The sequence below is a fragment of the Pseudorca crassidens genome, chromosome 6 (assembly GCF_039906515.1).
Source record: "Pseudorca crassidens isolate mPseCra1 chromosome 6, mPseCra1.hap1, whole genome shotgun sequence".
Lineage (NCBI taxonomy): Eukaryota > Metazoa > Chordata > Mammalia > Artiodactyla > Delphinidae > Pseudorca > Pseudorca crassidens.
Window position 1 is genome coordinate 72,503,530 of NC_090301.1, and position 13,830 is coordinate 72,517,359.

The window sequence follows — 13,830 nt, forward strand, 5'->3', positions numbered from 1 at the left end:
CAGAGGAAGTAAGTTTAGAAGTGAATAAAAATAGTAAAATTTGCTATTTTTAAAACTAAAAATTAAGTAATAGTTATCATGAGTTTTTAATTTCATGGTTTGACTATTCAAACTTTAAACTCACTTGGATTCCAGTTTCAAATAAATAAATGCACCTATTATAAGATAATCATTTATTCGTCTTACAAAATGCATTATCAGTAAAGTTTCACATAATCAAAGCTAGCCATAACAGTTTTATGCATTAGACTATGAAATTATCATACTATGAATAACTGAAGTATATTATCAGACACGAAATCCTTGTTTATAATGAATCAGCTCATATCAGAGGTCAAAACTGAAGTCTTCAGGAATGCATACTAAACTCAAAGCTCTTATCATATTTCACTGCTTTTCTGGGTAGCTATTCTTTTCTCTGCAGATTCAGCCAAGGGATGGTCTAAATTACCTACAATTCAAAACCCCTTTGAGAATTTCTGTATCTAGTAGCGTGCCCTAGTCTGTTGTTCTTGTGAGGACTTCAAAAAGATTCCACATGCTGCAGAGCAACTAAGCCCATGCGCCACAACTATTGTGCCTGTACTCTAAAGTCTGTGAGCCACAACTACTGAGCCCACACTCCGCAACAAGAGAAGCCACCGCAATGAGAAGCCTGTGCACCGCAAAGAAGAGTAGCCCCTGCTCACCCCAACTAGAAAAAGCCCGCGTGCAGCAACGAAGACCCAATGCAGCCAAAAATAAATAAGTAAACAAACAAACAAACAAATTTAAAAAAAGAAAAGAACAAAAAACAAAATCATGTAAAAAATTTTTGACTTAATTATATTGGAGGTGTTATTAGACAAATTATTTTTAGAAATCCTTAAAATAACAGAAGGGTGACAAATAGGAATAGCAGAACCAAATGTATGCATACACTGTAAAATATTTTAGGCAAAAGAGTGAATAGGTGGAGTGGTTTTAGTGAAGCAGTGGGCTTCCCATTCAACTCAAAAGTACCTTAGGTTATTTTGTTTTAATAACCAAACCTCACTCATGCTTTTAATTCATTAGAATAAGTTGGCAGGTTGCTATAAATGAATTGATAATGATAACAATCTTTCAGTGAAATAACTATTTGTGGGCAAAGAGTGAATGAAATCTTGTTAATATATGCCTTAAAATAACACTCAAGCTGCTTAAAATTTAGAAATAATTTCACTCTTTCAGAAGCTAAAATTCTCTTTTAGTTTCTAAATATCTTTATTTCCTGAATATTTTAAATGACTTTCATTAAAGAGATGAGGCTACTTTTTCAAAATCGATCAAGTACTAAATGACTCATCTTAATAAAACACGTTATCTACATGGCCAAATAAAATTAAAAGCAGGAAACATCTATTATTTGCCAAATATTTTTTGCTCATGAGATGTGAGAATTTCTTGTGAACTATCTTCCCTGAAATGGCAGAAAGCTTTTCGAAGGACCTAGTTGATAAAAGCGCAACACGGCACTGACCAGTATGATTCAAAATGCACATGACATTGGTCTTTCCCAGTTTAAAACAACCATATGCATTTTCTGAAGCCGTCATGTAAGAGGTCAGCCAAGATAAAGGAAAAGGCATAAAATGATCCTTTAAAATCTTTTGTGTAATTCAGACGTATCCCAGGTGGTTGCCTTGATGAAGTATTTCAGTTGTGGGTGCTGCAGATATTCACACACACCTGTGCATTCTCTGACTTATTATTAAAGCGCTGAAAGAAGGAATCTATCTCTAAAGGGAAATTAACCTCAATGACCTACAGTGCTGGCAAACGACTGGAAATATGAGAGATAAGGAGTTACTGATATTATAACAGGCACGGCAACTTGAAAAAAGTCAGGATGAAGGAACTAGTTGACTCCTGAGATATGGTGGCATTCTGGAGACTCATAACCAGTACTTGCCTGGGATCTTTCTGAATGCTGTCTATTGATGGGGATCTCGTGGTGCCGTCATCAGCTGGTGCTATGTGCTGAAGCCTGTTATAATTGCACTCTTGCACTCGGTATTGTATTGGCCTGTAGGGCTCCGCATAGGTAGCTGTTGTGTTCAGAGCATAATTATTTCTTTGGTATGTAAGGGTACTTCGTTGGCTGGACGTCCTTTGCAGATTTCCAACACCTACTAGAAAGTCAGCATTTTAAAAAAGATTAGTATGTTCTCCACAAAGTGATACTTTTCAAAGTCAAAATATTTTTAGTTTTAAGAAGGGTTAAGTTTTTAACAATTATATAAATTGCTTACTTTTAGGTATTACCAATCTAGCTCATTAGTGCTAACAAAGGCACTGAAGTTTTTAACATAACACAAACAATATTTATGTCAATTTTATTAGCAGGAAAAAGCAAAAATGAAACTATAAATCTGCTTACACAGTAGGTCTTAATGTTTAAGATTTAGTAACAAAACTGAAGGTGAAATAAAGGAAAATAATTAAACTAATCTTAGAAATAGATAACAAAATTTCATAACTACATTTTAGCAATAAAAGACACGTAAGATATTCAAACTTATAGATAACTGAAACCGTCAAACTTTGGACACCTAGTGAATACAGGTTACGTATTTCGATACATATTTTATTTATAGACTTGTGTATTTTGATAACATTGGAAAATATACTTCACAGGAAAGAAGACTGATATATCAACTTCTTCTAAAGCTACTCCCTAAAATGATTGCGTGATGCTATGTATAAAGTATTGTACATTGTATTTAACCTTTCTTTCCAAATTATTGCAGGAGGTATCTCTCCAATGATTGTGTTCATATTTTTCCTGCAATTAACATATTTTAACACTATTTACTTCTTAATCCTAATAAAGAAATTCTTCAATTTACAGAACATAATGAGTGAAACATTTTTTCACTAACATCTATTAAAAATTGGTACATTTTATCAGGAGAAAAATACCACAGTGGACCAAACTGTTAGTTTTTGGCAAAAAACCAATTCAAATTCAGTCTTCTCCCTCATGGTGTTCTGTGAGGTATGGCTCCTAGAGCTGTGTCTTTAGGGAATTATCATTGCTACCTGGAATTCATTTATGGGCACGTTAATAAATCTGTACTAACTTTTTTTTTTTTTAAAGCGGCCTCTTGGGACTTTATAAGCCACACCCGTAGCACAATCTGGCAGCTCACGTGGCCACAGGTTCTAGCTTCTGCTCTATCAGCCGCTACGGTGTGACACAAATGTGAGTCTGGGGATGCAAGGGTGTGATGCACTAGCTGCTTATTTTTCTTCTTATTTTAAAAATTATTATTATTATTTTTTGGTCACACCACGTGGTATGTGGGATCTTAGTTCCCCAACCATGGCTCGAACCTGGGCCCCCTGCAGTGGAAGCACGGAGTTCTAACCACTGGACCCCTGGTGAATTCCTGTTCCCTATTTTTATAACTGCCATCATTGCATTCTGTCCCAGATTGAGTCTATCATAAGGAATATTTATTTCACATTCTATCACTTAAGAATTCAGAAGAGATTCAGTAACGAAAAAAGAGTAATACCACATACACTTGGGCTACATACATGCTAAATCAAAGATAAGCCAATAGCTCACGTAGGGATTTTCTCTAAATACGTGTTCTAGGAAACAAAAATTACAAAGAAATATTCCAAAAAAGGCTTTCCTTTCTATATCCGATATGCTTCTAACCTGAGGAGTCGGATTTATAGCTCAACAAACTTATTTGTGAATTAAAATATAATCACTGTGTTCACTGATCAGATTGAACTAAGGTAAAAATATATCACTTATAAGTAGGTACTAAATGAACTTCTGTTTTACTGTTTATTGATTTGCTTTTACGGCTGCTTATCTGACAACCAAATGGGCAATATGAATTCACTCTAACAGGAAATCTATCTCAATAAAATCCTCTACTCTTGGGCTGGTGAAATTGGGAAAGCAGCTGAACAGAGCTGATGCCCACCCGAACCTGTGCGGTACAGTGCTGTCTGCGATCCTTGGAGCTCCACGGTTCCGTGGTTTGGGCTGCGGTAAACTGGGCTGTAATAGGTCCTCCCCTCATAGATAGGAGTGATGTGCAAGTCGGGAGACACAGTTGAACGAAGGTCTTGTCCAAGCTGGCTGTGCTGACTAGCATAGGAACTCCGTAAGCCTACAGGCAGGAAAATTACATCATTAAAAAACTTGAAAGCTGTGGTGAGGTTAAAAGTATAACTCCTAAACAACAGGACCAAATGCTGAGTCTAAACACCAAACCTAGTGAGTTTTACAAAAGAGGGATGACAGATATGAATGGGATACCATATACATTCTAAAAATAAAACTTTTTCCTCTGGCAGCAGGATAAAAGTAAATTTTCTAAAAAAAATATAAGAAATTATTAAATGGTTTGATACTCTGAAATTCATCCCCCAACTGTAAGCTATTTTATGATGGTGACCAAAAAGAGAGCGCCGTCATGTCCCACACCTCTTTAAATCCCAACACTTAAGACGACACCTACATAACAGCGCTTAGAAATAGGCTGATGTTCAAGAACTGTTCTGAACTTTGTCTCAATTCATTCATCCAAGATTTTTATAGAAAAAGGTGAAATTTTATGTTACAAAGTTTAAAATATCAGCGAACTAATAAGATTTATAAAGTATTCTTTTATTATTTGTTATCACAATTAAAAAAACAAAACAAGTGTTTTTCTAGGAATCCAAATACCAGATTCTTGTTTACCTTCTTTCTAGTGTAAAGGAAAAGTACAAAGTTAGTGTATTAAGTCATTTCAAATACTCTCATTCAAATTATTAATAATTAATGCAAACTTCAAACGCAAACATGTTATTTTCTTTAAAAAAGTGAATTAGTATATTCTACATTATGATGCTCAGAAATTTGTGAGTTGTCATCATTCATTAGTAAGTAAAATTTGTCACTTGGTAAGAATACCAACTAAGGTTACATTCTAAATACGAGCAAGAAAAAGCACAAACATATCTGAGGTCAGTCAGCATATATTCGCTTTTAAAAAGACTGCAAATAATCAACACAGTAACTAATTACCAAAAGACACGATTGCTCACATCCTGTTAGCTCAGTTAATCATATGACAACTAAAGTGAATGGGCCTGAATGTGAGTGATAATTACATGTTGCTTAGTGAGGAGTGGCAAGAAAGTTAATACATTAAAGCTTCTAAGATGAATGATTATTACCAATCCCGGACAGCAATGTGACATGGGAAGAAATTAAATGAACAAATGTGGGTTTTGGCTACTGGCTCCTCACTTGCTAAAATGAAGATCACAGGTTTATACAATCTTATAATTGGGAGCTCATTCAGCCAAATCTTCCCATTTTAAAATTGACGAAACAGAGCCCCAAAGGAAATGTAGTTCATCCCCTTCAGAGAGCTACTTCCTGGTGGGGCTGAGAGGAAGCCCCCTCCATGATCTGTCATTGCACTGGACAAAGCTATTTCTCAAGGATCAATGAGACATGGTGTGAGAAACCTCGAACTGGACAGAGCCCTCCACAGACATAAGGTTAAGGAGGGAGGTTAGCTCACCAGGGGTTCATGGAAGCCCATGTAACTCTAAAGACCATATTATGATTGCTGTTGTAAAGTTCTCATCTGAGGATTTCAGCTTTTTATTCACTGGCAGATTTCTCATTCTTAGCACAGTATAAACTCCATTTCTTTATAGAGCCCAAGAGTATCTTGAACAAAAGTTGCAGGCATTGATTTTGTTAATGGTGACGTAAAGTGGGCAGGAAAATGCACCTAGTTCTTGGAAATCTTATCAGTATGAGGCATTATTTTAATATTCAGTAGAGCCCTTGATTTACTGTGAGACTCTGAAGATCGCAAACACTTGGGCGGAGGCAAGCTGAGCCCTGGATGCTCCTAAAGTTGGCTAAGCCGCCTTGGCTCACCACCACAGTGATGTGAAAAGAGACCAAAGCATTCTGCCCCGTTCAGAATGTGATATTCTCACTGTGCCAGGATCTAGCTGGAGTCTTCACTGGAATCCATATAATATGAAAACTTTCATAAACATTTACTATGATTTCACAAGAAAGGTAACCAAATGAGCTTGTTACCACGTACAACTATAAAAAGTATCCAATAAACAGCCCCCTGTTACAGGATTATTAGTGAGATGAAATGACTGTACGTGATAGACTATAATGGGAAATAAAAACTTAAGAATTATAGTCAAATAGCAATTTCTCGATATTAGAAATCTTTGTGAATAACATTATGATGGTAAATATTTTTGTTTACCTACTCATGCATTAAAACAAAAACACAACTACTGTAGATTAACATTTAAAAAATTACAAAATTACATAGCCCCTATAGATTAAGTAAAATGATTGTGCAGAAAGGCTATTATAACTTAATATCTTTTAAACTGGAAGACAAGTGATATGTTGCAATTCCACAATTACATACTAGTTTACCTACTTCAATGATATATTCCTTGTGATTTAAAACCTTTATATTTTAAGTCAGTGAAAACAAACATAAATTTATCTTCCAAATATGAATTCTTCTTATTCTCAAAACTTGTCTTGATATGCTATGATTATACTGAAATGAATATTTTCAGGCAGACATATTTTTCTGTTGTAGGAAGTAATTTATATACATCATTTAAATTATGATCACCAAATATCCAAGTGTCTGAATCTATTATAAAATATTGCTTTAGGCTTATCAATTAGCAGGTTATTAAGCCTTTGAAATCAGAAGCATAGTAAATATAATGACAAGCGCATCACTTTCTAAAATAAGAAAAAAAAAGAGAGGAATTTACAAATTAGGATCCACATTCAGACTAATTGGGCAGGTAGCTAGATGATGGAAACCAAAGCGTCCCTAGAACATTTTAAGAAACCCTTTACTTCTTTTGAAGACTGTCATATTCTAGGAAAAAAAAAAAAATCCATAATAGGCTACGTATAATTTTTTCCCCCTGAAACATAAAGTCTAACTTCACCTGCACTGTCAGAGAAGCAGGTTTTTTAAACCAAAGGAGATCAGCGCTCCAGGGTTAAACATGGAGACAGTACTTTATGTGCTCACTTTCTTTCCTGGGCTTCCTCTTCACTCTACTGCAAACACAGATTTCTGCACAGCCGTTGTTCACATACACGGGGCGGGGCTGGGGCACAGAAATCCTCAGAACTATTTATCTCTTAAGGTTTCCTTCAGAGACAGAATGTCGTAAATGATTCCACCTCACTCTGCTGCATACTTTTCAGAGGCATGCCAGAAAATATCTAAGCCAAGGACACCCCTCTAACGGCTGAATGAAAAAGAGGCAGTTTCTCCACTAGGAATTTCCTTGAGCTCAGAATCAAGTTCAATATTAATTCTTTGTGCAAGATTCTTCAATCAGAAAATTTCAAAAAGGCTTTACCTTTCCCAGCAGCCATACGGAAAGGATATTAATCTTACTTCACAAAATATTAAAAACTTCTGTAAATAAGAAATACCAAAAACAAAGTCAAAAGACAAATTACAAAATGAGAAAAATACCTGAGAAGTGTATTACAAGGGGTTAATTTATTTCAAGTATAATAAGCATTTACAAATTAAAAAAATAGACGACCTGAACTCACGGTTTGCAGAAAAGCAATAAAATGGCTGATAAACATATGAAATCATCAACCTCAGTCATTACTCAACACAGGCCACTTGAAACAATGAGGTACAGCTTTTTAACTGCCAGACTGGCAAAGATGAAACTCTTTGACATCATGCAGTGCTAGTGAAGGTGTAGGGAACATGCGCTCAAACTACTGGTATAAATAGAAATCTATAAAACCTTCCTGGGGGCAATTTGACAGTATTTCATTAAGAAAATATACACACATATTTTGATCCAGCAATTCTACTTCAAGAAATGGATCCCATAGTTATCTTAGTAGCTATGTGCAAATATGCAGGAGGAATAATATATATTGCATCATTGTCTCTAACAGCTAAAAATGAGAAAACCTAAATGTCCATTAATAGCAAAGTGATTAAATTATAATACATCTATAAAATAGGGTCCTAGGCATCCCTTGAGAGAATGAAGTAGAACTCTGACATATTAAAAAATGAACAAGGTATAGAAGATATATATAATAGAATTCCAACAGCATTAAAAATAAAAAAGAAACACAATGTGTGCACATTTGTATGTAATGTATATACTCATACATGTAATCAAACATTCTGGAAGATACATAAACTGGTGAGTGGGACTGGGTGAGGGTAAAGAGAAGGCTGAGACTTTCACTTCTCAATTCATATTTCCCTGCATAGTTTGAATTCTTTTTACCATTATGTACATGTTACTTTTAAAATATAATTTAGAACACTAGCTAAAGATGAATTCATTTTAATCAAAAGAACAAGTCTATACATCATGTAGGGTACCCGCCGTGAAAAAACCCTGAAGGAAACAGTTGGACTACCAGTGACCTGGTTGGTGTCTTTCTGATTTAATACAAGCGGCATTTGAAGGTAATTCATAAGAAATTTGTGCTTTCCCATCAGGATGCTAAAAATCAAGGCAGTAAGTGAGGAAATCCATATTCTAGTCTACACTATTAGGGCATTTCTTTAAAAAAAAAAATTTGAACAGATATTCTGATACCACCTTTTAACATATCTTAGGGTTTTGAGTATGGGTACGCCTAGCTAGTGAAAACTATTTCACTGTGAAAAACCTCAACAAACAGTTTAGAATTCCAACCAATTCTTCTAAAAAGCAAAAAAGTACCTCTTATATCCTAATATTGTGAGGGATGGGGGAAATGTATTCATTACAAAAGAGGTCTGGTGATATAAATGTGTGTAATTCGGTGCATTAAAAATTATAGAGTCCAGGGCTTCCCTGGTGGCGCAGTGGTTGGGAGTCTGCCTGCTGACGCAGGGGACGCGGGCTCTTGCCCCGGTCTGGGAAGATCCCACGTAACGTGGAGCGGCTGGGCCCGTGAGCCATGGCCACTGAGCCTGCGCGTCTGGAACCTGTGCTCCGCAGCGGGAGGGGCCACAGCAGTGGGAGGCCCAGGTACCGCAAAAAGAAAAAAAATTATAGAGCCTGAAAGACAAGTCAGCCTGAAGTCTGCAGTATAAATTTTAAGATAAAAATGTAAGGTTTTTTCCAAGTTACATGCTCTGTTTCAACAACGGTTACATGGAAGACTTTCCCGCTGGACTTTGTGTAGGGCTGTCCCCTTGTACTCACCTGTCAGGCTGTCTGGCCGAGGTGGAACCATCCTCTCGTAAATGTCATACTGCTGCTGTCCAAATTGTTCCATGTCATGAACAGTCCTTTGCAGTGAAGGTCCCAGATGCTGCGGTACGGCGGTCATCCCTGAGCGTTTGGGGGATAATGACCCCACCTGGCCTTGGGATGGGGAAGCTACTCGAGTCTGTGCATCCGTCAGGGTCAGTGGGGACCCCACTCTGGTGGTCGTTTGGTACTGAGGGGTTGGCCCGTTGGGACTGGAGGTCTGCCGGGAGGTGACCGACCCAATCCGACGTACAGCTGATGGGGAGGCGGGCCTCTGTGCAGAGTACGGAGAGGCTGCCCGCTGAGCAGGTAACGTGGTGGAGGAGTATGCACTGGGGTTCAGTGGTCGGGAGTCGGTCACTGATGGAGAGCCGAATCCACTACCAAGAGAAGTTCTCAGTGACCCCCTTGAAGGAGACACGCCTGTGCTGATAACATAAGAAGGAGACTGTGCTCTAGATGGAACTGAACTAACTCTTCTCATGGCCCGATTGGCTACTGATGGCTGATGAAAGGGGGAGAAAAGAGAATGGTTTATCCAGGGTTGTGTGTCCATTGTCATTACACAAAAAAATGTACATAGCTCACTATAGAATGTGAATTCACTATTTATTTTAGGCATCTAAGTTTCTTTTCCTTTTTTTGCTGTAGAGCTGGATCTTAATTTTTCCTTATTCTGTTTTTCTTGTTCTACTATTTTTTTTTTTGGTGGTGCTTTAATCTCCAACTTTCCCCTTCAGAACACTAAAACCAACCAGTAAGGAGAGATCTAAAGACATTTAATATTCTTTTTTTCTTTTGTCTTTACATTATTTTACCCTCTGCCTACACATTTTCCACAACACATACTATGCTGTATTGCAAGTGTGAAGGGTCACTGGACCAGTGTACTTATTTTGTACCCTGCGAGTCAAAGTTTGGCTAAGTTAACCCATTTGTGTAAAACAAAAACAAAACAAAACTTTTCCAATATGTTAATCTAGATAAAGCTAGAGCAGTATCTATAACTGCCTTTACAACTGTCTTTATGGGTTGGCCCCATTAACAAAAGGAAGGTTCTTTCAAAGTGGAATAATTGAACGTTTGGATAGGGCCTGTGCTCTCAGCTCTCCTCTGTGAGTGCTGCATTAGTGCGTTAGCCAAATCTATCTTTTCTTTCAGCTTAAGTGTGGCTGCTAGTGATTTCAGCCATTTCTTTCTACCTCCTTTGATTTATAAGCTCTTGTCTTAAGCTGGTGGATCAAAAGAGATGCAAATACAAGTACCCTCAATCTGTCCCAGCAGGAGGTATGCTCAAAATCTCTGCTGAGTCTGGCCAGCTACAAATGACCAGACTGGGAAATGAAGAACATCTCTGCCAGGGCTATGAATCCATAGACTTTTGCAAACCCTGAGTCTCAGATCCCTTTCTTGATGCAGGACAACAATGAAGAAGAATGGTGGCTGGACTGAGGCAGTGGGTTATAAGCTCAGGACCAAGGTTTTTCTGTATCTCCTTAGTGACTACTAGAGTACAGTTGTCATCAACCCCCTTTCACTTTTAGTTGGGGCAATAAAAGAAGAAAAGGGATGAGTCACAGACTTTGTATACTCTTAGATGCCATAAGAAGAAACATGTTTTGTCTCCACGTGTCATAAGCAGTTGGCTGGCTGAAACACCTGCTCTGAGGCCACTTGGGTGCTCAAACTCAACAATTCTGGGAAGGCAATAGCCATGGAAAGGAGAAGATCTGGGGAGGGAAGGTGACTGAAAATAAACAATAAGGCAAGAAAGAGGGAGTTTAAAAATTAGTAGGCAGGAGAACACACAGTGTGCCTCAGGCTGTCACAACATCATGCCGGCCTCTGCCAACGCAGGCTCGCCCTGCATTCCAATTATAACTACCGTACCTCTCCATCCCCCCGTGTGAGTGAGCGAGAGCCCCCTAATCAGCCGCTGCTTTAACCCCGTCCAGTCTGGGCGGGAACAGAAGCCTGAGGGTGACCTACATGCAGAGATGGGACCAAAACCAAAGCTGAAACCCAGGAGCTGTGCGAACAAAGAGGAGAAAGGGAAATTTCTCTGTGCAGCCTCAGGAGCAGTGGATAAAATCCCCACAATCAACTTGAGGTACCCTGCATATGTGGAATACCAGAATAGACAATGCGTCAACCCAAAATTGAGGCGGTGGACTTTGGGTGCAACTGTAGACTTGGGGTTTGCTGTCTGCGACTAACTTGTTTCTGATATTTATGTTTATCTTAGTATAGTTTTTAGTGCTTGTTATCATTCGTGGATTTGTTTATTGGTTTGGTTGCTCTCTTCGTGTTTTTCAAATTGCTTTCTTATTTTTTTAATTTGAATTATTTTCTATTATTTTATTAATTATTATTTTTCTTTCTTTTTTTCTCCCTTTTCTTCTGAGCCATGTGGCTGACAGGGTCTTGGTGCTCCGGCCTGGTGTCAGGCCTGAGCCTCTGAGGTGGGAGAGCAAAGTTCATGACACTGGACCACCAGAGACCTCCTGGCCCCACATAATATCAATCGGCAACAGCTCTCCCAGATATCACAGTCTCAACGTTAAGACCCAGCTCCACCCAACGGAGAGCAAGCACCAGCGCTGGATGCCCCATGCCAAATAACTAGCAAGACAGGAACACAACCCCACCCATTAGCAGAGAGGCTTCATAAAATCATACTAAGTTCACAGACACCCCAAAACACACCACTGGACGTGGCCTGCCCACCAGAAAGACAAGATCCAGCCCCACCCACCAGAACACAGGCACCAGTCCCCTCCACCAGGAAGCCTACACAAGCCACTGAACCAACCTCAACTACTGGGGGCAGACTCCAGAAACAACAAGAACTATGAACCTGCAGCCAGCGAAAAGGTGACCCCAAACACAGTAAGTTAAGCAAAATAAGAAGACAGAGAAATATGCAGGAGATAAATGAGTAAGGTAAAAACCAAACAGACAAAATAAATGAAGAGAAAATAGGGAGTCTACCTGAAAAAGAATTCAGAGTAATGATAGTAAAGATGATCCAAAATTGTGGAAATAGAATGGAGAAAATACAAGAAACGTTTAACAAGGACCTAGAAGAACTAAAGAGCAAATAAACAATGATGAACAACACAATAAATGAAATTAAAAATTCTCTAGAAGGAATTGATAGCAGAATAACTGAGGCAGAAGAACGGATAAGTGACCTGGAAGATAAAATAGTGGAAATAACTGCTGCAGAGCAGAATAAAGAAAAAAGAATTGAGGACAGTCACAGAGATGTCTGGGACAATATTAAACACATCAACATTCTAATTATATGGGTCTCAGAAGAAGAAGAGAAAAAGAAAGGGCCTGAGAAAATATTTGAAGAGCTTATAGTTGAAAACTTCCCTAACATGGGAAAGGAAATAGTCAATCAAGTCCAGGAAGCGCAGGGAGTGCCACAAAAGACAAACCCAAGGAGAAACACACCGAGACACATAATAATCAAACTATCAAAAATTAAATGCAAAGAAAAGATATTAAAAGCAGCAGGGGAAAAGCAACAAATAACATACAAAGGAATCCCCGTAAGATTAACAGCTGATCTTTCAGTAGAAACTCTGCAAGCCAGAAGGGAGTGGCAGGACATATTGAAAGTGATGAAAGGGAAAAACCTACAACCAAGATTACTCTACCCAGCAATGAACTCATTCAGATTTGACAGAGAAATGAAAACCTTTACAGACAAGCAAAAGCTAAGAGAATTCAGCACCACCAAACCAGCTTTACAACAAATGCTAAAGGAGCTTCTCTAGACAGGAGACATAAGAGAAGGAAAAGACCTACAAGAGCAAACCCAAAACAATTTAAAAATGGTAATGGGAACATACATATTGATAATTACCTTAAATGTAAATGGATTAAATGCTCCAAACAAAAGACACAGATTGGCTGAATGGATACAAAAACAAGACCCATATATATGCTGTCTACAAGACACCCACTTCAGACCTAGGGACTCATACAGACTGAAAGTGAGGGGATGGAAAAAGATATTCCATGCAAATGGAAATCAAAAGAAAGCTGGAGTAGCAATTCTCATATCAGACAAAATAGACTTTAAAATAAAGATTATTACAAGAGACAAAGAAGGACACTACATAATGATCAAGGGATCAATCCAAGAAGAAGATATAACAATTGTAAATATTTATGCACCCAACATAGGAGCACCTCAATATATAAAGCAAATGCTAACAGCCATAAAAGGGGAAATTGACAGTAACACATTCATAGTAGGGGACTTTAACACCCCACTTTCACCAGTGGACAGAACATCCAAAATGAAATTAAATAAGGAAACACAAGCTTTAAATGACACATTAAACAAGATGGACTTAATTGATACTTATAGGACATTCTGTCCAAAAACAATAGAATACGCTTTCTTCTCAAGTGCTCACGGAACATTCTCCAGGATAGATCATATCTCGGGTCACACATCAGGCCTTGGTAAATTTAAGAAAATTGAAATCATATTAAGTATCTTTTCTGATCACAATG

At 38.0% G+C, this 13,830-nt stretch overlaps 1 protein-coding gene across 19 annotated transcripts in view; it reads right to left on the reverse strand.

Moving 5' to 3' along the window:
- Positions 1–13,830, reverse strand: part of PKP4 (plakophilin 4) — a 252,134-nt gene that overhangs the window by 45,284 nt on the left and 193,020 nt on the right. For 10 of the 19 annotated variants that reach the window (XM_067741838.1, XM_067741843.1, XM_067741833.1 and 7 more), the window contains 3 exons: positions 9,247–9,799; positions 3,969–4,157; positions 1,934–2,153 (listed from right to left, as the gene is read on the reverse strand). In XM_067741838.1, the coding sequence (XP_067597939.1) occupies positions 1,934–2,153; positions 3,969–4,157; positions 9,247–9,799 (962 nt within the window). Of the gene's footprint in view, positions 1–1,929; positions 2,154–3,968; positions 4,158–9,246; positions 9,800–13,830 lie in introns of all 19 variants that reach the window. The other 9 variants (XM_067741842.1, XM_067741845.1, XM_067741837.1 and 6 more) reach the window with 5 other exon arrangements.